This window comes from Mirounga angustirostris, unplaced genomic scaffold (genome assembly GCF_029215605.1).
Source record: "Mirounga angustirostris isolate CCGP_5_RB_7025 unplaced genomic scaffold, mMirAng1.0.hap1 SCAF_6, whole genome shotgun sequence".
In the NCBI taxonomy this organism is placed as follows: Eukaryota; Metazoa; Chordata; class Mammalia; order Carnivora; family Phocidae; genus Mirounga; species Mirounga angustirostris.
The window spans coordinates 103,661,250-103,687,268 of NW_026991714.1; the positions used below are offsets into that span (position 1 = coordinate 103,661,250).

General features: G+C 36.5%; 1 protein-coding gene across 6 annotated transcripts in view; it reads left to right on the plus strand.

Annotated features, from left to right (window-relative positions):
- Positions 1 to 26,019, plus strand: part of ADK (adenosine kinase) — a 508,350-nt gene that overhangs the window by 450,708 nt on the left and 31,623 nt on the right. For 5 of the 6 annotated variants that reach the window (XM_045878144.3, XM_045878147.3, XM_054508228.2 and 2 more), the window contains one exon: positions 22,200 to 22,286. The exons of the other annotated variant lie outside the window; for it this stretch is intronic. In XM_045878144.3, coding sequence (XP_045734100.1) covers positions 22,200 to 22,286 — 87 coding nt within the window. The remainder of the gene's footprint in view (positions 1 to 22,199; positions 22,287 to 26,019) is intronic. 6 annotated transcript variants of the gene reach the window in all.

A 26,019-nucleotide genomic window follows, 5' to 3' on the forward strand; every position in this document is an offset into this window, starting at 1 on the left:
ATATGAAAACCCAGCTGTCTTTTATTAAACCAGACATTAAAGAGATCAGTAAAAATATAAGTGTCACTCTTTTCACATTTTTGTTTGGAATATTTTGTTATTTTTCATAGAAACATGTTGAAGTGTAACTGGTTTACTAATACATCTTCTAAAATTTCTAATACAGTAAATATTGATAAATATAACTCAACATAAACAAAAGCTATTTGAGGTTCTCAATTTTTAGGAGTATAAAGAGTCCTAGAACTAAAAAATGTGAGAACACCTGCTCTAATGTAATACTCTTAGCTGTAATGCTCTGATCTCATGATTACCAATACCATGCTCAACATTGGACCATAAATAAAATATCCACTGAAATTCCCCCATCAGAGATAGCAAAAATTAACAATTTAGTGATTATCCTTTAAGACATCTTTCTACTAAGGTCTTCCATGCACACATTACATAATTTTACATATATAGGATCATACTATACTTTTCCAAACTTTATCTCATGAGACACTTCCATTTAATTAATAAGTCTCTGAATTCTTACAAAAACCTAAGGTCTTAAAAAGGGAATAGACATCATCTTATCATATTCCAAAATCAATTCAGGAATCCTCTTTAAAATACTCAGTATCTAGTAGATCTATTCATTTCAGTTTTATAAACCCCAAAATGTTAAAAAGTTTTTTCTTCTGTTGAACAGAATTTATTTTATCATTTCTGTCCACTGGTCCTAATTCCACTTTCAGGAACTGTGTAGAATATATCTTACCCATCTTGGCTGTGCTGCATTCTGGATATTTTCTTCTGATCTGTCTTCCAGTTCACTAATTCTTTTCTAAGCTGTGTCTAAGTTTCTGTTGAATTTATCCACCAAATTCATATTTCAATTTCCATTTAAACCTATTGATTCTTAACTTCAATTTTTTTATACTTTATAGTCCTCTGCTAAAGTTCAGTAAGCATAGTTATTTCAAAGTTTCTGTTTGATAAGTTCAATATCTGGAACTATTTGGGACTACTTTCTATTATATAATTTCTGCTGGTTTTAATTTACTACCTTGCCTCCTTATTTACTATTTATTTACTATTCATTTTTTATTGTGAGCAAGACAGTGTATTTGGAAAATTCTTTGCAGAAATAATGTGAGACATAGGATGATTCATGTTTGCTTTTGGCAGTTACAGAAACACTGGCACACTAGAATCATCTTGATCTAAGTTTAGGAATTCAGAATTAGAAACTAAGCTGTTGTCCATTGCCTAGGCCTGTCTACTTCCTGTTTACCCTTAATCGTAGGTGCAGCCCTTTGGGTTTCCTTGCATAAAGAGGTTTTACCAGGGCCATTTCTCTTGACAGGCTCTAGATTCTAAATTTTGTCTTCCTAGCAGTCTCAAACACCAGACTCCTCTCTGGGCCCTGTCATCCTTGATATCCCATTCTGGTAATTCTTCACTCTTTTATTAGGCCTTCAATGCCTTCAAGCACTTTTTTTTTTTTAAGATTTTATTTATTTATTTGACAGAGAGAGACACAGCAAAAGAGGGAACACAAGCAGGCGGGAGTGGGAGAGGGAGAAGCAGGCTTCCCACGGAGCAGGGAGCCCAATGCGGGGCTCGATCCCAGGACTCTGGGATCATGACCTGAGCTGAAGGCAGATGCTTAATGACTGAGCCACCCAGGCGCCCCTTCAAGCACATTTTTAAAATATATTTTATCCAGATGTTCTAATTGTTCTTGAGACATTTGGTCTAAATTATGTAGTCTGGCATTATCAAAAGCTCCTAGAACTTACTTTAATTAATACTAATACTTCTCTGGCCTTCTGGGTTACTTAGGAAACAGGGTCAGGATGTCTTACCAGGACATCCTCATATACATATCTTATCTGTACCACATTCATCCAGGTAGTCTTTAAGAGCACTTCTTGAATGTTCAGTCTGATTTTATACTTGGTTCAGACAAAGGGAAGGCATTATTCAAATAAGCAGTTACTCTATAGCCTTCATCTCATAATTTTGAATTCTGTTTGCATTAAAAGTCATAGTGCTGGGGCGCCTGGATGGCTCAGTCATTAAGCATCTGTCTTCAGCTCAGGTCATGATCCCAGGGTCCTGGAATTGAGCCCCACATCGGGCTCCCTGCTCAGCGGGAAGCCTGCTTCTCCCTCTCCCACTGTCCCTCCTTGTGTTCCCTCTCTCGCTGTCTCTCTCTCTGTCAAATAAATAAATAAAATCTTAAAAAAGTCATAGTGCTGCCTTTTTTATATGTTTATTAACTGGGTTAGGCTCAGGTAGTAGCCTAACAAATAACCCTCAAAATCTGAATGACTTTCAATAATAGATATTTATTTTTCTGTTGCATTCTTATTCTACACTGGGTTAGCTGAGGCACTAGTCTATGGTGTATTTATTCTAGGCCAAAACTGAGGAACAGTCCCAATCCAGAACATGCTAGTTGTATTAAAGATGGGAAAATGAAAGAACTACATAATAGTTATAGCTCTTGCATCATTTCCCTTCACATTTCATTAGCTGAAGCAAGTCACGTGGCCAAGCCTGATATTGATCAGAGAGGAAGCATAAATTTAACAGATTATAGTTCTCTTACAGGGATAAGCCCAGTAAAGGGGGGGGCAGTGAATACAATGTACATTGGCTCCATTTTCATTCACGGGGTTATATATATTCTAGTCTTCTTGTTTTAAAACTAATGCTTAGAATGAAAGGTCTTGTTGTAATTTAGAATTTAAACCAACTGAAAACAAAACATCAGAACAAACTATTGTTTAAACCTTGAATTGGGCTAAAGAATTGGGTTTTTCTTAAAAACCACTCTAGGCTCTTTTTTAAAACATTAATTCTGTGTGTGCACAGTTTCTTTCATCTGGTATTTCTCTAAATTCCTTTATCCCATCTCTTACCCAACCAGTCATATAGGAATTTGCTCTTTGGGGAGTTAAATCTTAAATATTGACCTCTAGGTATTACAGAATGGCCCAGTTGTGTTTTCCATTTTTTATTACGCTTTCATGAGCACTAAATTTTCCATATTAGCTTTTCTAGGTTTTTTTATTTAAACAATTTTGTTTGTTTTAACTTTAAATTACATTATTACCATTTATTTGCAATTCTTCTGTCGTCTCCTAATTGTTTTAATCGCCCACCCACCCAGGTACATTTACTGTCTTCTACCCTTTCATTCATTATATATGCCCATAAATTCTAAACTCAGAGTTCTCCCCTAAAATTGTGGTACTTTTCTAGTTATTCTCCTATTACTTGTTTAAAACTTTTTTGGAATATATTGGGATTTTCTTCAGTGTTTGAGGTTTTCTAGTGTGTCATTTTAATGGATCAGAGCAATTCCTACTATTCTTGTAAGGAGTGTCTTATATAATGATTTTTTTTTTTCATGAGTAAAGTAACAAGTAATATTAAGCAACATTGAAGATTTTATTATTTCTTAATCTAAAATATAATATTTATTTAATGATGAGTTGGAAATAAAGGTTCTGTGAAAGGGAAAGAGGTATACTCCAAATATAATTCCTGTGTCAAAAAGCAGCAAGTACTACCACTGTTTTGTGACCCCTGAATGTTGTCTGCTCTCTTTGTACTAAATCTAATAGTAATTGATCCCAAAGAAGATCACAAAATTCCCATTGTTGGCTTTAGAAATGCACTGATGAGTACCTTGTTTGATGGGATAAAAGCTTCAATAAGTGATGCTCCCACCTGAGTGGTTAATTTCAAAATATTGCTTGTCTAACATATTGTTGTCAATGACAACTGAACAAGAACTTATAGGAGCAGTTGGCTGTCCAATAATAGCAAATTTCAAGGCTATGCAAATTGTGCCAGTTCAGCCCCGCTCTTTTCTCTATTATCATATCAATTGAGTCAGTTCATAGTAGACAAAGCAAGGTTATGGGAACCACCTAGAGCATCATGCATCATTTAACATCAATGCAGCATACATGAACATCTGCAACTTCAGTCTTATTAACAGAGGATAGAATAGAAGGCAATAAACAGCTTTCTTCATCATTTAATTGCAAAATAGTATTTCCTAATGTTTGCATTGTTTATCAACAGGAACTTCATCAATAATTGTATAATTATGGTTGCCTAGATTACAGTGCTCTCATGCATCTTGTCATTTTTTACAGAAGTCTAAATTTGAACACATGATTCAAGACTAATAATGTAAGCCCCTTGAAATGTGAATTGCATAATACAGATATTTTGTGTAGCAGGAGAATGGCAGTTTATAATTCCTCAGTCACTTTGGGGATTAAGTTAACACAGAGAAAAGAAAGAAAGGCAGCAGAAAATGAGGAAGCCACTAGTTAGATTCAAACACAGACCCACTGAACATGAGAGTAAGTTATGTTCTTTAGAATTAATCACACTGTAGTGAGATGTTTGCTATAGGCCAGAATTGGGCCGAATTAAAACACAATTATTATGCTGAGGTCTTTCCCGCCTCTATATTTAAAGGGAGAAAAAGGCAGAAAATTACAAAGATAGCAAGAAAAAAAGCTATGGTGGCCAAAGTTAGAAATTCCAAATGGCAGAAGAAAGGCTTAACATACCTGTTCAGCCTTTATCTCTGTTGCTTTTTTTGAAGCCTGATAATGCCACTACTCCTAACTAGAAAAATGGGAGCATTTACCGTAAGCAGCCAAGTGCATTCTTTAGGCTCTGTGGCAGCAGAGTTCCTTTTTTGCACACAGTGCCAAATATCCACAAAAAAATGAAGGGAAATAATATAAGCGCAGTAAGTTACTGGTGTGATCAATGGGAGTTGTCTCACAATTGAGCAGGAATAGGAAAATAGGAAAAATAATGGGTACATTTAAAGCAAGTAGAGCAAGGGACTGTTCTGAAAAGCTTGTCTTATTTAAACAAGAAAATCTCATGTTTTTATTTAAATTCATTTTATATTTAAGGAAAATCTGAGGCCTGTTCATGAAATTGCATTTGAAATACTTCAATTGGTGATTAAGATTCCTCTCCCTCACAAAAAATTAAAAATCTTAAATTGAGTGAGCCGCATTTGAACTAAGCTATTTTTTCCCAAGTGATCAACATAGTTATTTCGTTTAAAAAAAAGTCTAGAGTTAGAATATTTTCTCTACCTGATTAGTCTGTATTTATCCCTTTAATAATTCCATTCATTTTCTAGCAGGAAATTTTTCTTCCCTTCTCAGATTTTTTTTAAAGATCATATAAAGAAGGGAGGAAAGCCCTGCTGTGGTAAAGTATCCAAAGAATAAAGGAAGATAAGAGTTTTTGCCCCCTTTTTTGTTTTTTGGGTATAAAGAACATTGCAGAAGCTTTTTTAACATGATCATTAGCTTATCATTTGCTCTATCTGAGGGATGCTAAGAACTGGTTTGTTAGAGGTAATAGTTTGACTTGCGCTAAAAGACTCTTTTTTTTTTTTTTTAAAGATTTTATTTATTTGAGAGAGAGAGAATGAGAGACAGAGAGCATGAGAGGGAGGAGGGTCAGAGGGAGAAGCAGACTCCCTGCCGAGCAGGGAACCCGATGCGGGACTCGATCCAGGGACTCGATCCAGGGACTCGATCCAGGGACTCCAGGATCATGACCTGAGCCGAAGGCAGTCGCTTAACCGACTGAGCCACCCAGGCACCCTGCGCTAAAAGACTCTTGAAGTAATTGAAGCTTTTACTATAAATTTGAAAATTTTCTAGCTCCATGCAGAATGAAGGTGGAGATTTTATACATATATGTATACATATTTGTGCCTCTCACCCAAATACTTCAGAGAGCACATTTTTCTAGGCTGGGGCTTTACAATAAATGTGCAGTACCAATTCTGATACATGTACACCTTTCCTTTAAAGAACTTATATGCAAACATTTTTCAGGAACCCTTTCTAGGAGCTATTTATCAAAACTGCTATGATAATAACTTTGTCCTAATGAGTCCCAGTCTCTGTTTAGGGAATAATCGATAAACTACAAATTAATGTTGCATAATTCATATTCCAATGCACATGTAATTATTTTGAGATGAGGCAAACTCTATGCATTTAATTTACAGCTGTAATTAAGTAAACTCATTTGATACTAATTAGGTGAGCCTAAAAGGATCATAGGTTCGTATATTTAATTATCAAAGTACAATCAGCAACTAGTTTTTGAAAAGCTTTCCTGTCTTGAGCTCAGCACTGAGCTTTGGCCACACTACAATTTTATCTTCTTGGACCTTCAGCATATTAAAATGCATTATGAATAATGGAGAATCTACTTGGTGAATTAGCTTTTTTGATCATTATGTTTGTAATTTAACATCTGAAAAAATGGGCTTAAGAATACACAAGTTCGGGCGCCTGGGTGGCTCAGTTGGTTAAGCGACTGCCTTCGGCTCAGGTCATGATCCTGGAGTCCCGGGATCGAGTCCCGCATCGGGCTCCCTGCTCGGCGGGGAGCCTGCTTCTCCCTCTGACCCTCCCCCCTCTCATGTGCTCTCTGTCTCTCTCATTCTCTCTGTCTCAAATAAATAAATAAAGTCTTTAAAAAAAAAAAAAAGAATACACAAGTTCTATATCTGACAAAACTGTCAGTCAGAAGTGAAGGAAAGATTAAGACATTTCCAGTTAAACAAAAGCTAAAAGAGTTCAGTACTAAGAATTCGGTTCTCATAGACCTGCCCTATGAGAAATACTGAAGGGAATTCTTCAGGCTGAAATGAACAGAAGCTGGACCATACCCATATGAAGACAGAAAGAACTCCAGCAAAGGTAACCATGATGGTAAATGTAATAGCCAGTATTAATGTATTTTTGGTTTGTAACTCTTTTATTTCATACATGATTTAAAAGACAGATACATTGTATAGTAATTATAAATATATGTTAATTGGCACACATGTGTAAAGATGTAATTTATAACAACACCAGAAGCAAGGAAGGAACTGTATGGGAAGAAAGGTTTTGTATGCTATTGAAGCTAAGTTGGTATCAATTCAGACTAGATTGTTATATATTTAGGAAGTTAGTTGTAATCCCCATAGTATCTGCTAAGAAAATATCTAATGAATACAGAAGTTTTCTCTCTTTTGTTAAAATACTATATAAAAATTAGGGGCACCTGTGTAACTCAGTCTGTTGAGCATCCAATTCTTGATTTTTGGCTCAGGTTGTGATCTCAGGGTTATGGGATCAATCCCCACATCAGGCTCCACACTGAGCGTGGAACCTACTTAAGATTCTCTCTCCTTCTCCCTCTGCCCACACTGAGTGTGGAACCTACTTAAGATTCTCTCTCCTTCTCCCTCTGCCCCTCCCTACTCATGCTTTCTCTCTCTCTCTCTCTCTCAAAAAAAATAGTATATAAAAATTAGTCTATTAGAAAATGTACTTGATTGCTAGCTTAGAAGTCTTCTAAATTCTACTGGCTGTCACTGTGTATTTATTGAGTACCTAAAATAATGGGCTTTCTTTTTTTTTTTAAGATTTTATTTATTTATTTATTTGAGAGAGAGTGAAAGAGATCACAGAGGGAGAAGCAGACCCCCCACTGAGCAGGGAGCCCGACACGGGGCTCCATCCCAGGACCCTAAGATGGTGACCTGAGCTGAAGGCAGATGCTTAAAGGACTGAGCCACCCAGGTGCTCCTCTTCTACCTTTCAATTGTTGTCCCCATTTCTTCCCACTTAATTCATAAATGTATAATCAAGAAAGAAGGGTTATCTGATATCTAGAGTGGCTTCCTAGTGTTGGAATATGCTAGATAAAATGTTCACATTCTCTGAGGAACAGGAAAGCTTGTGCTCATGATTCCCTGAAGGGATAAAAGTTGTGTCTATCTCCATGCATTTAAAACCAAGATAACTGGCTGTGAGGAGTAGAAGCCACCTGTGTGGTCAACTGTATGTTCCCTTCGCTCTCAAAGTATTTAGGGTATTGCCATCATCATCAGAAAATGTGGACCTTACCCTCAGACACTCAAATTCTAGACTTTTAGAATGAGTTAACCAGAACATTGAGTTTTTTTCCCTTTCCTTATCAGCAGCCATTATAGTGAAACAAAAACTAATTGCTGATACTTTCATTGTATATTACAGCTCACATAGAACATTTACCTAAATATTATCTAAAATGAAGTATTAAAATAGATGAACAAATGAGGCACCTGGGTGGCTCAGTCGGTTAAACATGCTACTTTGGTTTCGGCTCAGGTCATAATCTCAGGGTCATGAGATCAAGCACTGCATCGGGGTCCACACTGGGCGTGGAACCTGCTTGAGATTCTCTCTCTCTCTCCCCCTCTGCCCCTCCACGCCTGCTCACGCTTGCTTGTTCTCTCTCTCTTTCTCTCTCTCCATCCCTCCCTCACTCAAAGAAAAAAAAAGAAAAGAATGAATAAATGGGTATCTGACCTGTAAGGCTGTTGTTGCTTCTTTTACTTCTTTGGTTGTACAAGACTTTGTCTTTTCAAAGAATTAACTAGCATACCACAAATTTCTTCTGTCCAGATGTAACCAACATTAAAACTTCACATTCCACACAATTAATGACACCAGCCTTGCTGCACTGAATTCTATAGCTTGACCAATTTGTATATTGTCTCTGGGTCATCTGAGGAAGTAGAAATAGTATTGTCATCTATGAATAGGTCAAGTCTAGCAGGTGCCGTTTACATAGACTAGAGTATAAATAGCTATGTGACATAATCACTATACAATGTGGTGTTAATAAATTGAATTGTCTCCCACCTTCTTCCAGTCTGAGAAACAAAGATACTGATTCTTTTATTGTTTGATGGAAGAACTGTTGGTAGTTCAAAATAACTGGCAAAGTGTAAAGACTTGACACCTAACAGCTTCTCTTCTCTCTGAGGGTGAGAATTATTTGGTGACTTGAGAAGACATTTAAAATGATACTTTGGGGAGGGAAATGGAAGCACCAGCTAAGGTCATTAGTAGGACCAATTCTGAGAGGAATTGCAGTAATTGGCATAGTGTTTGGATGACAAACACCAGCCTGTTTTGACACAGGGTCTTTATCATTTTAATAAATAGGGCTATGCCATTCTTCTTAATCTACTGATAGGCCTGAGTATGAGCCTTAAACTATTCCTGCAACTTTTTAAAAATCTGATGTTGCAACTTCTGTTCATAAGGAATGAGAAGTAAACCAACCTTTAAAAGGATTGTAAAATATGGTACTTGAGAGGGTTTTTTTAACAGGTAATTAACCATACGTTTACACATTTTAATCTACTTTTAAGTGCAAGAGAGATTGGCAAATGACTCAATAAAGAAAAGTATTCTGTTTAAATTGGGTAGAATGGTTGTTTACTGGTGTTTATTGCTATACTGCAAGTAGTCAAGTTATCTGTGATTCCAGTTTAGTTTATTGGACGATAGATAGTACTCATAACTTTTATCCATGTTTGTCAGGGCACCCATTGAAATTGACCTCATACTTTGGGGAACTTTTGCTTTATTGTACAGTATAAATATTTTAAAAACATTTTTCCTCCAACATAAATCTGTGACATTACCTTGAAGCATTATCATCCCTGCAAACCAGATTGCACTAAAACATCAGTGATATTTCAGCATTGCTTTCTTGCTCTAAGATTTCTTCTAATCTATAAAAAGAAAAAAGGAGACACTGGTCCTGTCATATCTGATGCAGCTTTTCCTTTGTAAACTTCATAAACATTTGCCATTGCCACCGTCAATAATTCAAACAGAAATCTTACTGATGGGAAGTCCGCGATTAGAAGTAGTGGCATCAATCGCTTTTTCTTTAATAAAAGAGAACAACTTTGCATATGCATATCATTTTGAAAATCTTCACTATTGTACTCAGAAGGAAACACATGACATTAAGAAGGGGTACATTTAGAATATCAATAATGTCCTATATCCTCCTACTGCAGTGATTAGGACTAAACCACACAAAAAAATTTAAGAAAGCCATTGATGTTTGATCACTCAGTGTTTTTCATAACCATGATGCCTTGGTCCAAATTATGTAACAAATGCCTATTCCTATTCTAGTTTTAACAGCGTACGATTTCTTTATAAGGAAGGATCACATACATACAGATGTTGGTTGGACTTATATGGTATTTTCATGAGTTGAACCCCACCCTTGTTACCGTGATCCATTTGATTTATCCAATCTAAGAGTTAACTCCAAGTCCCTTTATCAGAACCTTCTATCTTTAAACAGGATCTGAACTTAGGTTTATTGAATCATAAAAATGTCTTCATTTCTTAATGATGGAAAGCAACTTGCTTGAAGGTGCCAATCATATTTTTTTATTATTTCTCCAGGATGTGTTCAGCACAGCTAGATCTGGAAAGATTTTTAGGACAAGTTACACAAGGTTGAATTTATTCACTATTGAAATAGTGTATTACCCTCTGATTTTCAGGTACTTGTATGATTTCTTTTCATTCAAGCATTTAGAATGCTAGATTAAATCCTAATAACTCTAAAAAACAGGATCATGGATAGCTAGAACCTTTAGTTTACTTGGTTTACTAAACTAACCTAGAGAAGTATGTTATAATTAGATACCACTTACTCAAAAATCATTCAGAAAATACATCGTTGAGTTCATACTCTACTACATGAAAAAGAGACCAGTCTTCAGGAAGTTAAGATCTAGTTGAAAATAATCATCTCTAATAAATGTTTATTGAGCACCTACTGCATACTGGGACTATGATTAAGTCATGATTCCTACCCACAAGGAGCTCATACTTCATTAGAGAAAAATGCTTGTACATAAGTAAAACTATAAATATAAGTCCTTTCTTAGAGATATGTGAAGGTTATAAATGATGGCATAAAAGAGGAAGCAGTTAGCTCTGCTTCTAAGCAGGACCCTGAGAAGTCAGGGACTGCGTCCAGGAAACTTACCTGGGATTTGGAACTAGTAGTGAAAGATGATTTGAGCAGTAAAGCAGGTATATATGTACATAGGTATAAAAAAAAGCATGACACACTTGAAAAATTATGAGCATGACAGAGAAACAATCACAGCTCAGGAAATGGCGAAAGATAAGGTTTAAACAGTAGGCTAGATTTATGTCCTAGAGTTAAGACTTCAATAGAGAACCATCAAAGGGTTTGTAACAGAATAGCATGATCAGATTTGTACTCATGAAAAAATCAGTCTGTTCATTCAACAAATGTTTACTGAGCACCTGTAATGCACAAAGCATAGTTCTGGGTACTAAAGATCATCAGACAAGTTGCCTTTCCTGTAGCCCTTCTTACCTAAGTAGCCAGGGTTTGTGCCATGAGCCCTAGCTCCTTCCCTGGGCACAGCTGACTGAATCAGGGCTAGGAATCTCAACAAGGTTAGGCAGTTTATAGGTGGCCAGTGACATATGAGCTAAGCCACAGAGGAAACCAGTTTTTATAGATATGAGAATGAAGCAAGTGCATAGAAAAAAGCAGAGAGAGAACAGTTTGAATGAACTGCTTTATGTAAGTAAGGTTAAAGAGATGTGCTTTATGTAGCGAACGTATTAAAGGTATCAGAAACCTTGGAAGGGAGGGAGGGAGGGAGGCAGACACCAAACAAAGGGGAAATAAGGTTTTAAAGCAGTAATTCCATTTATCCTTGTTTTCTTGGTCATTTTTCTTACGGATTTTTTTTAAGATTTATTTATTTACTTGAGAGAGAGAGAGAGAGAGAGAGAGAGAGAGAGAGCATGAATGGGGGGAGGGGCAGAGGGAGAGAATCTTCATGCAGAGGCCCGGCTGAGCATGGAGCCCATTGCAGACCTCGATCTCACGATGCATAAGGTCATGACCTGAGCTGAAACCAAGAGTCGGATGCTTAACCAACTAAGCCACCCAGGCACCCCCTTAGTCACTTTTCTGTGGAAAACTATTTTCATATTCTAAACAAACACTCTTCTACTCTCTTACCTGTCTATATTCAGACTGAAGATTTTAACTAACATTTACTAGAAACACTTGTAGGAAATTCAAAGAAAACATGAACAAACTGGGAGGCTTTACTACAAACAATGATAGTGTTCCATATCAAAACCATATCTTCAGGGGCGCCTGGATGGCTCAGTCGTTGAGCATCTGCCTTCGGCTCAGGTCATGATCCCAGGGTCCTGGGATTGAGTCCCGCATCGGGCTCCCTGCTCCACGGGAAGCCTGCTTCTCCCTCTCCCACTCCCCCCTGCTTGTGTTCTCTCTCTCACTGTCTCTCTCTCTGTCAAATAAATAAATAAAATCTTAAAAAAAAAAAAAAAAACCATGTCCTCAGTAGCAGCAGTTTTAAGTGTGATCTCAATCCCCTATACCCAAGAGTCTTATTTTAAGATTAATAATATTCTTGTCCATTTATTCATTAAATGCTTACTATGTCTAGTAAGCTTTTATCTAAGTGCTTTACATGTATTAACTGATTTAGTCTCACAGAAACACTATGAGATAATTACTGTTATTGTCCCTATTTTGCACATAAGAATATTGAGGCATAGAGTTTGACTTGGTTATGAGCTAGTAAATGGGAATTTACTAGTAATTGGGAATATAAACCCAAGCAGTCTGACTTATATTCTTAGTACAATATTATACTGCCTCTGTTCCCTGTAGAGTATTTATCTACTTAATTTGGTCAAATTTAGTTATCAGTACAGGAGTTAGAATGGGAATTTAAATGTCAATTAACTGCTGTATACTGCTTAATCAAAATCTTGTTTTTTTTCCATGATCACCCTTTTTTCAGAAAAAAAAAAAATGATAGCAGTGTTACTCAAATGGTAACTTTGGAATCCCGTTTTATTCTCTCAAATTTTTTTTTGTCCCAAAGTCCTTTGCCGCAGGACTCTAAAGCGGTTGACAACCTCTGTGAGCCTCAATGTCTTCATTTATAAAGTCAGGTCAATACTACCTAACTCATGGAATTGCATTGAGAAATACATGATATGAAGTATGTAAAGCACTTGGTGCACAGTTAGCACTTCAATGTCACTTTGCTAGCTCAAAAACTGCAATTGCATCCCATTGTTTGATGTATTAAATCTAAACATCTGTCTTCCTAGAGATGGCTGGACCCTACCCATCTTGCATTATTTCTTTCCTTATCTAACATATAAACTTATTTCTTTCTCTCTGCCTCCTGGGATATATATACCTTTATTTCCTCTCCTCTTCACTATCCACATCTGCAAGACCTAGCTTAAGTTAGGTCTTCTCCATGAAGCCATCTCCACTTAATTAAACTCACATTGTTTCTTTCCTTCTTTGAATTCCTGTTGCAGTTATAATAAATATTATGTTGTATGATACTTTACAAATTCTTTCACATATGCTAGATTTCTCTTTCTGTCTAGATTATAAATTATTTCAGAAGACAGATGATGTCTTAATATTTCTCCTGTATCTCCCCCAAAGGATCTAGCAGAGTATAAGGAGCTCATGGCAAGTGCTCAACAAATATTTGTTATCTGGTTGAAGAAAATAAGCTCCTAAGAACACCTTATAAAATTATGTATCAACATATACCGATATGTATTACATTTACACATACAAACACATAAATGAGAGGGTGAAAAACATAGCCTCTGCTTTCTCTATAACCTCTACAGAGAAATCCTAAGCAGCAAAATCTTCATGTTGTGATACACAGAAATGGCCAAGAGTATTAAATCATATCTAAGAATTAAAAAAAAAATTGTATAGGGCTTTTTATTTGAAAGGGTGCTTTCATGATGTTAATACTTAATCCATATAAGAATCACAGAAAATAGCTAGAACCTGTATTCTTATTTTCCTTTTTTTTTTCAAAATTTATTTATTTATTTGAGAGAGAGCACGCATGTGTGCAAGTGCGGGGCGGGGCAGAGGTAGAGAGAGAATCTCAAGGAGACTCCCGGCTGAGCACAGAGCCCAACACAGGGCTCAATCTCATGACCCTGAGATCATGACCTGAGCCGAAATCAAGAGTCCCACGCTTAACCAACTAAGCCACCCAGGTACTCCTCTCATCTTCTAAGTATAATAAAACTGAGGGTAAGTTACATAGTGACTTTTGCAAGGTCTTTTTTTTTTAATAAAGATTTTTATTTATTTGACAGAGAGAGACACAGCGAGAGAGGGAACACAAGCAGGGGGAGTGGGAGAGGGAGAAGCAGGCTTCCCACGGAGCTGGGAGCCTGATGCGGGGCTCGATCCCAGGACCCTGGGATCATGACCTGAGCCGAAGGCAGGCACTTAACGACTGAGCCACCCAGGCGCCCCAACTTTTGCAAGGTCTTAAAAAGTAGCATCATTGACTCTACTCTCAACCCCCACCATTCTGTCCATTCTGTATAAGGCTGCCAGATAATCTTTTTATTTTTTTTATTTTTAATTTTTTAAAGATTTTATTTACTTATTTGACAGAGAGAGACACACAGAGAGAGGGAACACAAGCAGGGGGAGTAGGAGAGGGAGAAGCAGGCTTCCTGCTGAGCAGGGAGCCGGATGCGGTGCTCGATCCCAGGACCCTGGGATCATGACCTGAGCCCAAGGCAGACACTTAACGACTGAGCCATCCAGGCACCCAGATAATCTTTTTAAATCAAAGATGGGATCATGTCAGTCCCCTGTTTAAAACCTTACAATGGGGGTGCCTGGGTGGTACAGACAGTTAAGTGTCAACTCTTGGTTTCAGTTCAGGTCGTGATCTCAGGATCATGATCTCAGGGTCCTGAGATCAAGCCCCCACATCAAGCTCTGCACTCAGCACGGAGTCTGCCTGAGACTTTCTCACCCTTTCCCTCTGCCCCTTCCTCCCTACCCCATCATGCTTCCACACATGTGCTCCCTCTCTCAAAATAAATAAATCTTTGAAAAAAATTAAAACCTTCCAATGGTTTCCTGTTTTACATAGAATGAAATTCTACCAACGCCCCCCCACACACATACACACGTACTTGATCTCCCCACACTCACTACACTGTAGTTACAGTGGCCTTCTTAACCTTAAACAGGCTTAGTTCATCAAGCTTGTTGCTAGCCCAGAGCCTCTGCTCTTGTATATTCTGCCCCTGGATCTTCCCATGGCTGGCTCCTTCTTGCTATTTAAGTCTCAATTCAAACATCACCTCCTCAGCAAAGAAGTAGCACCCATCTAAATTAATTCGCCTCCCTAGTCATACTTCATCACATCATCCTGTTTTATTTTCTTTGTGGCATTTATTATTATCTGAAATTATCTTGTTCATTTTGTTGTTGTTGTTACTTGTATACTGTCTATCCTCACTAGAATGTAGGTCTCATGAGAGCAGGGTTTTTGTCTGTCCTATTCACATTTGTATTCTCAGTCTCTGAGTGCCTGACACATGATAAGCTCTTAATAAGCATTTGTTGAATAAAGTAGCTGAACCAAAACCAGACTAAAACCATGGGTCTTTTGAGTCCTAATCCAGTGTTCCTCCAACCATTCCATTTATCCTGCCTTTCATGAAAGCACTTACACCTTTGGAGCTACAATAAGAATTGATGTTCAGAATAATGACATTAACATGTGCTGTAGGATTTTCTATTATCAAAGAAATTTTCTTTCAGTTCAATAAACTAATTAAAGCAGGGATGTCATGGTATATTATTATATTAATACATTTAGAAAGATTTCTAACTAAAAAGACTTTCTGCTTTTTCTTTAGTTAACCAGAAAATTAAATTAACCCAGAGCTCTTCATTCCCCAAAAGTCCTTGTTAATTAGGATTGTTCTATAAATCTCTATTATTAGTAGAATTTGTCATCTGTTTCATTACCCTGTTTATTAGGGCAGTCTGAGCAGGGTGTCTTTGCTCATATCCTGGTATGTGTATCCTAATGAGAAGAAAAGCATTTCCTGGATTCTCACTTTTTTCCTATTCTTTGACACAGGCATATTTCATGCTTTTTGTATAACAGTTTGGTTTTCTTATGTCAGTTCCCTATAAAAAGTAGGAATGAAATTATTGACTTGGCTTTTAAGTAAAATAATTAAACTTAGGGTCTATTTAAAATAAAAGCATTAGTGCCTTGCAACATTGTGTGTAATAACAGAAGATTGAAAACAACCTAAAAGTCCACCAATAAAGGACTGCTTAAATAAATTATAGTATATCCATACAGTGGACTATTACCTAGCGATAAAAATGCAAACGTTCTCTGCTTACCAACATAGAAAGATTTCCAAGTGAAAAAACAAGTTCCAGAGCAGCCTGCATAAAGGGATACTTTTTTGTTTAAGAATAAAAAGTGAGGGGTGCCTGGGTAGCTCAATCTGTTAAGCCTCTGACTCTGGTTTGACTCTTGGTTTTGGCTCTGGTCATGATCTTGCAGTTGTGGGATCGAGCCCCACATCCAGCTCTACGCTTAACACAGAGTCTGCTTCAGATTCTCTCTCCCTCTCCCTCCTGCTCACTCACTCTTTCTCTCTCTCTAATAAATAAATAATATCTTCAAAAAAAAAAAGAATAAAAAAGAAAAAAATAATGTGTTTTCTTGTTTATGCATAGAGAAATTCTGAAAGGATATACAGAAAAGCAGTAACAGTGATAATCAGATTGGAAAGCAGTAGGATTAGAAACTGGTTGAATAGGAGATAAGAAGTGAGAAAGAACTTTTTTATAGGCTACCTTTTAATATTTGTATTTTTTAACTATATGTGTGTATTACCTATTCAAAACGTTAAATTAAAAACAAGCAAATACAACTAAAAGCAATTTGTGATTCTGGACTGGGTCCTGTAGTTAATGGGAAAAAACTGTAAAAGACACTAGGACAATTAACAAAATTGGAATATGGAATATAGATTGGATAAAATTAAAATATTAAGTTTTTAAATTTATCAACTGTATCATGGTTACCTAAAAGAATATCTATTTCTTAGAAATACACACTGTGGGGCGCCTGGGTGGCTCAGTTGGTTGAGCGACTGCCTTCGGCTCAGGTCATGATCCCGGAGTCCCGGGATCGAGTCCCGGGATCGAGTCCCTGCCGAGCAGGGAGCCTGCTTCTCCCTCTGACCCTCCCCCCTCTTGTGCTCTCTCTCTCTCTCTCATTCTCTCTCTCAAATAAATAAATAAAATCTTTAAAAAAAAAAAAAAGAAATACACACTGTATTATTAAGAAGTAAAGGGAATGGGGGCGCCTGGGTGGCTCAGTTGGTTAAGCGACTGCCTTAGGCTCAGGTCATGATCCTGGAGTCCCGGGATCGAGTCCCACATCGGGCTCCCTGCTCAGCAAGGAGTCTGCTTCTCCCTCTGACCCTCTTTTCTCTCATGATCTCTGTCTCTCATTCTCTCTCTCAAATAAATAAAATCTTAAAAAAAAAAAATTAAAAAAAAAAAGTAAAGGGAATGATATAAGCAACTTACACTCAAATGGCTTAAAAGAATTAATAATAATTAATATGTACATATATATGGAAGGATTGATAAAAAATTGTGGCAAAATGTTAAAAACTGGTAAATCTGGATAAATGTTATATAGGAGTTCTCTGTATTTTTCATCAAACTTTCCTGTTAGTTTAAAATTATGTCTGGGGCGCCTGGGTGGCTCAGTCGTTAAGCGTCTGCCTTCGGCTCAGGTCCTGATCCCAGGGTCCTGGGATCGAGCCCCGCATTGGGCTCCCTGCTCCGTGGGAAGCCTGCTTCTCTCTCTCCCACTGCCCCCTGCTTGTGTTCCCTCTTTCGCTGTGTTTCTCTCTGTCCAATAAATAAATAAAATCTTTTTAAAATTAAAAAATAAATAAATAAAATAATATTATGCCCAAATAAAAGGTTAAAAAAAATAAACCAAGCAAACAAAAGCATTTATACTCTGGAAATTACCTCATTATAAGGAATGGCCAAGGTAGAGGCGCCTCTTTTAAGAATCTCAAGGGTTCCAGTTTTTACCTACTCCTACTTTTCACTTGGTGGTGAAGATTTTGCCATCACTTTTCTATCTTTTCCAAGCCTGGTGATGCTCAGTCAGAAGCTGTGGCAGAGTGACTACAGTCTACCTTGAGGTTGAAAATACCTCGTCCTGCTCTCTATCTTCAACCGTTATATGTTTCCTACAATTTAGAGGTGATGTCAAAAAAAGCAGTAATGAAACATGGCACTTTAAAATATCTTGAACAAAATTTTCTAAGGATATTAATTATCATGGGGTTATAGGTATACAGTGCTAAAACATATAGTTAATTTAGTAGCGGTAAAGCTACAGAAGCATTTAATCTAGTTGTTTGGCATTGAGTGACTGAATTTTTTATCATTTTTTCAGTTAGATATTGTATGAACTTACTATTTCTACCATAATTGACTTAGCATTATAGGCGTGTGAAGATGTTTTGATTCTAGACAGACTGCCCTTCTAAGGTAGTGAAGCTTATATCAAAGTGAAGAGTAAATTATTTGCTTATATAAACTGGCCAGAGAATGTCTGATTTTCATTCAATTTCATTCCATTTCAGATGCTTCTGATATGGAGTATTTTAAGTAAGCTAAATTTCATTGTTCTTGATGAAGGTGCCTTGTGGATCTTATCTAATAAATGATACCAAGCAAATCTGGTATCAACTGAATTGTTCTTTTTTCTTTCCTGTCTACTCAAGGAAGCTTATGATTTTGTGGTTTTACAAAAATCTGGAAAATAGGAATAATAATTATTACCAATCCTTTTCCTTCTCACTTTACAAAAGTTTGGAAAGATTTGAGAAAGAGTGGCTCTTAAGACTTACTTTTTTTTTTTTTTTTTAAAGGTATAAAAAATCATATAGGGTTCCTGGCTGGCTTAGTTGATGCAGAATGCAACTCTTGCTCTCTGGGTTATGAGTTTAAGCCCCATGTTGAGTGTAGAGATTACTTAAAAATAAAATCTTTAACAACAAAAAAGGTCATTAGCTGTAAAAAAAATCACTAATTCTTTTTATTAGTAATTCCATATAGTATTAGAAATATTCTCCCATGTATTATACACTTTACTTTTTAAAAACTTTTTATCTGAGTATAGTTGACACAGTGTTACATAGTTTCAGGTGTACAACAGAGTGATTCCACAGCTCTATATTATGCTATGCTCACCACAAATGTAGCTGCCATCTGTCACCATACAACGCTATTCCAGTACCATGGACTGTATTCACAATAGCCAAGATATGAAAGCAACCCAAGTGTCCAATGATAGATGAATGGATAAGGAACACATGGAATATGATGAAGCCATAAAAAGAATGAGATCTTGCCATTTGCAACAACATAGATGGACCTAGAGGGTATTGTGCTAAGTGAAATAAGTCAGAGAAAGAAAGAGAAGTATCATATGATTTCAGTTATATGTGAAATCTAAAAACAAAACAAATGAATAAAAAAACAAAAAGCAGAATCAGACTTACAAGTACAGAGGACAAACTGATGGTTGCCAGAGGGGAGGGAGATGGGGGGATTAGCAAAGTGGGTGAAAGGGAATAGGACATACAGGCTTCCAGTTATGGAATGAATTAATCACAGGAATAAAAGGCTCTAACTTGTCTTAAGCTCTTATTTAGAAGCATTTGATCAGAACTGACAGTGTCATTTTTCTACAACTAATACAGAAAGCTATTTTAGCTACTTCTTCCCGTAGCTACTCCAGCCCCATTTTACACCTAAGAAAACTAGGTCCACATGAGTCCTGTGAGTGTCCTGGGCCTCACAGGCTGAATAATGTTCATGCCTATAAGTGTATCTTAAGATTTAGTGAGGTATTTCATATATTCATTCAATACATAGTCTAGAAGGCTGTGGAATAGGTCATGCTGGTGAAGTTAGTTGTGTGGGGTATTTTTTTTAAGATTTACTTATTTGAAAGAGAGAGGGCGGGGGGCAGAGGGAAAAAATCTCAAGCAGACTCCATGCTGAGTGCAGAGACTGAGGACATGGGGCTGGATCTCACAACCCTGAGATCATGACCTGAGCCAAAATCAAGAGTCAGATGCTTGACCGACTGAGCCACCCAGGCGCCCCATATGTTGGGGGTTTTTAAATAGCTCTCTAAATTAACTTAGATCATTTCATTTCAAAAAATCAGAATGTTCCAAACATAATTGAACTTAAATATTACTGAACATTGTTTAATCCTTTAATAATTTAGAACACATTTCAGGATCTTGCAAATTTTCAGGGTCATTATTTTGAAGGGAGCTCTCATAATATAACTCTAGATACAGAAGATAATAGAGACTGGACTATATAACAATTTATGACAGCTCTTTTGCAGTCTTGATATTCTTATATATTTATTTGCATTAATGAGTAGAAAAGGTTAAAAATAATTCTTTGTATTACAAGAAATTGAACTTCTATGTCACTTAAGGATAAAACATCTCAAGGATATACACATATATCCAGAAAACTGCATTCATTTAGAATTTTCAGTAGTTTAAACCAAGAAGTCATGATTCTCAAGAGCAAAGTTCCACATAATCTCTTCCATTTTGAATTAGGTTCTATTCATAAATAAAGATTTACCCAACCAAAAATCCATGACTTTTTCTAACAAAGAACTCAAGGAATTATATCTAATTATGGCTTACTTACCATTTATATGTAATTATTTTTCAAATCTGTAATCCAGTAATTAATTCTTATATTAACACTTACATTACCTAAAGTGTTTTATAGACATATTTTATTATTACATAATGTAATCCTATTATAAATGGTAATAGCATTATTAACCTAGCTCATTTTACTTATTTAGTGGCTGTTTGTTCTGACTTTATAGTTGCTAATTCTCTTTATAGTATGACTTGTACTTGGAAGTAATAAAATCAGATTTCTTTATAAATATTTATGGTATAGTCCTTTTTCCTAAATCAGACTGTAGCCCTTTCCTAATTATTTCTAGTAAAGTCTGCTTGCTTTTTTTTTTTCCGCCTGTGTAGCAGTGTGTACTGCATACTCCCTAGAAAATTTAATCCTGGATATTTATGCCTTAACTTCCAATTAATCAAAATCCTGCTAACTACCATGTAGGTCCTGGTGTTAAAAAGTGTGGAAAGTTATTTACTTAAAGAGTTTAAATAGATGCTTCTGATATGGAGTCTTTTAGCATCTACAGTCATATGGTCAAAAGGGATCACTAAGTGAAGAATCCTCTTCTTGAATATCAGTCTTTCCAGTAGGATTTTTTTTTCATTATCGTATCTGTGCTTATCTCTTGTTGAAAGTATCCATTAGTACCAGGTAACAGAAGACAGACAGAATATGCTTTTTGAGATTCTTGGGTTCTAAGGTGTTCAGTATCTCCTTTTCTGTCTCTCTTGATCTTAGGTGAGACTGAAGTTTACAAGTTTTTGGCCACATCTGTCCCCATAAGGGATGCAAATTTGTGATTTCAGAAGTTCCAGCCACCAATAAAAAGCACTGTCCAATCTTTTGCAGATGTCCTCTGGGCCAAATTTCATCACAAATAACTCCATTCCACTGGCATGTGCCAAGTTTAAAGTACTGTATTAGGTTACTTTATAGTCAAAACAATCAAGCCCTAGTCCAGACTGCTATAAGACAAGAATCCATTGCACTGTCCCTTTTGTTCTACCTAGCTTTCCCTTTTGTTAGTTGACAGTTTAAAGGAAATAGCGACTCCTTTGTTAAAAGTAACTAGATTCGGTTATTTGTAATAAGCCAAGTAAAATCAGTAATTCTTAACATTGGCATGAAGAATTATAACAGAATAGTAGTTATGTTTTTATCATACCATTGTGATTTTCTGTAGAGAAACACCCAAGACTCTTTATTTATATATTTTAAATTTACAGCTCTTTAACTGTATCCAAGATTTCACTGCCAAGAATGCAGTCAGGCTTGAAGCTTTATTAGAGATCCATGATCCAGTCCTTACAAATCTTCCTTTCACTCGTAGTTTCTGTTCACGTATTTATACTGTCCAAAAAGGTACTGCTGTGGTTTACAGTCATTCCCAAAATATGTGACCTACATAGGTATAACTCTAACAAAACACAGTATCTGTATGCTGAAAATTACTCAAAAAAAAGCATTGTGTACAGATGACTTTGCCTTGGTTCCCAAGTACTCATGTGGAGAATATGGAACTCATGTTGTCTCTCTCTTTGAATGATGAATGGTGCAGGAGCTTCAGACTTTACTAGGTGAGTTTCTGTATTGAGTGTTACAAAGAGAAGTCAGTCTGCATTCTTTGGCTCTACTTGCAGAAAGTGAAGTCACTGCTTTTGCTGTCTTGGATCAAAACCAGAAAGAAATTGTTGATACCAATGGAGCTGGAGATGCATTTGTTGGAGGTACAGATTCATTTATTTCATACTTATAATTTAAACATTTCCTTTAACCCTTGCCTCTACTACATAGCCAAGATTTATGAATTTGATGATTTCTTCTTTTTAATGTTCTTTCCATATGCTACTATCGCTGTGAGTATTATGAGGGTATTTTACTATTGGAAAAATACTTATTTGGGGCTCAAAGATAATTTGCTATTGTGCTGTACCCCAGTCATTTTCACAAGATTAATTGTGTCTGCGAGAATATTGTATAAACAAGCTGTATCAAGTACAGTATATAGTATATTCTTAGGCCTTCAGGCTTAAATGTTAACATATTATGTTCTTCAAAACAAGTTGTGGTGAATATTACCTAAGGATGATGTCTGTGGATTATATCATTTGATTAAAACATCTGTTTCTAAGACAATAGTTAAATGTTCATAAATGTACTTTAGGAAGGGTTAAACTTTTGTCTGGTTCAGGCTTAGTAAGAACTGGCACAATTTATAAGGACTAAGTCATTTTTGGAATGAGTACTCAAAAATAAGATGAAGACAATTGGGAGATTCTTAGCTTGATGAATTAGATTGATCTAAAATCTGGTTCAAAAGTTCTTTTGATATGTCTAAACCCCTTCTAGTTAAGTGTAATTAAGCTAGACGGTGGTCTCTAGAAAACTTTAGATTCCTGAATGATAATCCAGAAGAGTCTCTCTTGATCTCTCTTTATTTCTCATAACATCAAGCTGAACAAGGAACAAAGGTAAATAGAATTGACCCTTGTCCTCCTTTCCTGGGAAGATAATTTGAATCATGGGAAATTTAAATTATGTGATGGTTTTAACATAGTATTGTTTCAAATATAGATATTCTTTTGTTTTAATGCTCTTTTTCACCAAGATAAATTTTTCGTATTTTCTTCTTTGAAATTTCATGCCTACTTTTCAATGAGCTGTTAACCAGTAGACTCATAGCATGCCCCATGCCTTATTCTTTGGAAAGAGTACATACCACAGATAGCATTCTACTCTACTGTCATGCTTGTATCTTTTGTGTCTTTGCTCTGAAAGGCTTCCTCATTGATTAGCTATTTTCCAGCTATTTTTCCTATGCCATATTTCCTCAGAGCTATAAAGTCATGTAGGCTAAAAATCTCTTATCCAGAATTGGGCTAAATTCTATAATACATTAAGGAAACACTATGGATTTCTTGTGTAAAATTGGTTAAACCAGGAATCTTAGTACATAACCTGTAAACTTATCCCTTGTGTGTGCATTATTTAAGTACTTTAAATATTTAAAACAGTAAGTATTCTATTTTTTTTTTAATATTTAGTAGGGCACATTGTGAGGCCATCATAAATATGATGGTGACCTAATTAGTCACTACCTTGGGTCCTGGGCCACCTAGCCCTGCAAAAACAGACTCCTTGACGAACACCTAACTACCTATAATGTTTCCAGTACTAGGTAAGAACATACGGACTTTCTGAGGGAGAGAGAAGTCATTCTTAAGGTACTGAAGTAGGAACAGCTAGGTACCCATTTGTGTTTTGGTAAGGATAATAAATGAACTACCTCACCAAAGCACCTGGGCTCTCTGTTACAGGATTATCAGCCTCTTTTTTATCTCACTCTATCTGCCTATGTATTTATTGTTGGGGTACAGTGAAGTAAGTAGTAAGGGAAGAGTATGGAACAGGGAGCCACAAACTTTTTTTGTAAAGGGTCAGATAGTGAATATTTTAAGTTTGCAAGTCCTATACAAGCTGCATTGCATATTATTCTTGTGTTTGTGTGCGTGCTTGCTTTTTGTTTTTGTTTTGTTTTTTTATAATATTCTAAAAATGTAAAAACCTTTTGTAGCTCTCCACTTATACAGAAACAGGCCACAGGCTGGGTTTGGCCCTCAGGCTCTCATTTGTCAACCCCTTGTGTAATATGTTGGCAGCTTCCTCACTTTATTCACTTTCATCATACCCTGGATCCAAACACTGGGTTTCACTACATGCTATTGAAATCACTATAGACAAAGTGGAAGGCAGGCTGACACTAGGCAGGACTTTACTGGTAGCCATTTTTCTCACTTTAACCCTACTCTGAGTAGGATAATCAGATCCTGAAAGACTGAGTCATGCAATGACATGAACACTCTAATGTCATTTTAGCATTGAAATACTTATGTTGGCATGTTTAGCACATTCTGTGTAAGTCAAACTGTACAGTATAGCAATAGATAGCATTTATATAGCACTTACTAGCCAGTAAGCACCTTAAGCATTTTACATATATTAACTCATTTAATGTTCATAAAAGCTCACTGAAGCAGGGCTTTTTTTTTTTTTTTTAAGATTTATTTATTTATTTGGGAGAGAGAGTGAGCACACGTGCACGAGCAGGGGGAGGGCCAAAAGGAGAGGGAGAGAAGCAGACTCCACTGAGCCCGAGCCCAAAGCAGGGCTCAATCTCATGACCCTGAGATCACAACCTGAGTCGAAATCAAGAGTTGGACTCAACCTACTGAGCCACCCAGGAGACCCTGCAGTAGGTTATTAATAACCCCATTTTCCTGATGAGGAGACTGAGACACAGAGGGGTTAGGTAACTTGCACAAAGTCTCATAGCTAGAGAGTACAAGAGCCAAGATTTGACCCAGGCAGCCTGGTTCCAGAGTCGTGCTCTTAGTGCACTATATTGCTTTTCTAAACTTTTAGGGAAATCTCGTCATTAGGACTGAGAGCCACAGACCAGCCTTACTAACAAAAGCTGGATTTTGCCAAAGAGAATCTTTCTATTATCTGAATAGATGATTTCATGTATTGAACAGGAGCTTTTGTTATCTGATAGGATTCTGAGGACTCTAGGGTAAGATGGTTGCAGAAAAAAAAGAGAAAGTGAAAGGAAAGATAATCGAAGGACTATAGTCCCTGGTGAGTTTGAACCAGGAGCTTTTTGCTAAGCAGTAGAATTGATTGCGCTACAGAGATACAGAAAGACAGATCATAAACTTGCTGGGTCAGCATGGAATCTAAATACAAGGAGTTACAGGAATCAACCATTTACTAGCACTAGGCTAATGCATTCCATCTTACAATAGAGATGGTCTTATCAGTAGGAAATGCTAAAAAATCCATTGGTTAAAAACCCCAACTTCCATCTCTACGCTAGGGAAAGCCTTTCTACTAGGACTGGAAATACTCCAGCTATTGAAACATACTTCTCTACCTCGAACATGAATGGAGAGGCAATGGCAACTTTTGCATTTACTATGTAGTTTCTTTTTCTTTGCTCTATTTTATTGCCTTATTAACATATCTCCTCTCTGACTGACACATTCTATCTTTAGATAGATAATATATTCCTCCTATTACCTTTAAGTTTTGCTGGCTTAAGGGTATTTCTGTCTTTTGTGACTTTGCATAACTATATTCCAGTCCCAATTTCAAGCTCTTGGATAAAGCATCACTTCATCTACCATGTGCTACTTACATATCCCAGTACCAGAGTGCCATGTGTCCTTATTAGCCACATAAGAGATATACAACTAGAGTACATCATAGGTTTTCATGTATAATTTTAAAATGAGTATCCCACATGTACATAAATTAAATTCATAGTTCCATCTCAGGGGTTCAGTAACAGTGACAATTACCTCTAGCCTCTACAAGCATGCCTCCTGTTCTATTTGGAGAGCTTAAGCACTCTGTAACATTTGCCCTTTATTTGTCCGTAACCAGGCCTGATGGAACTAC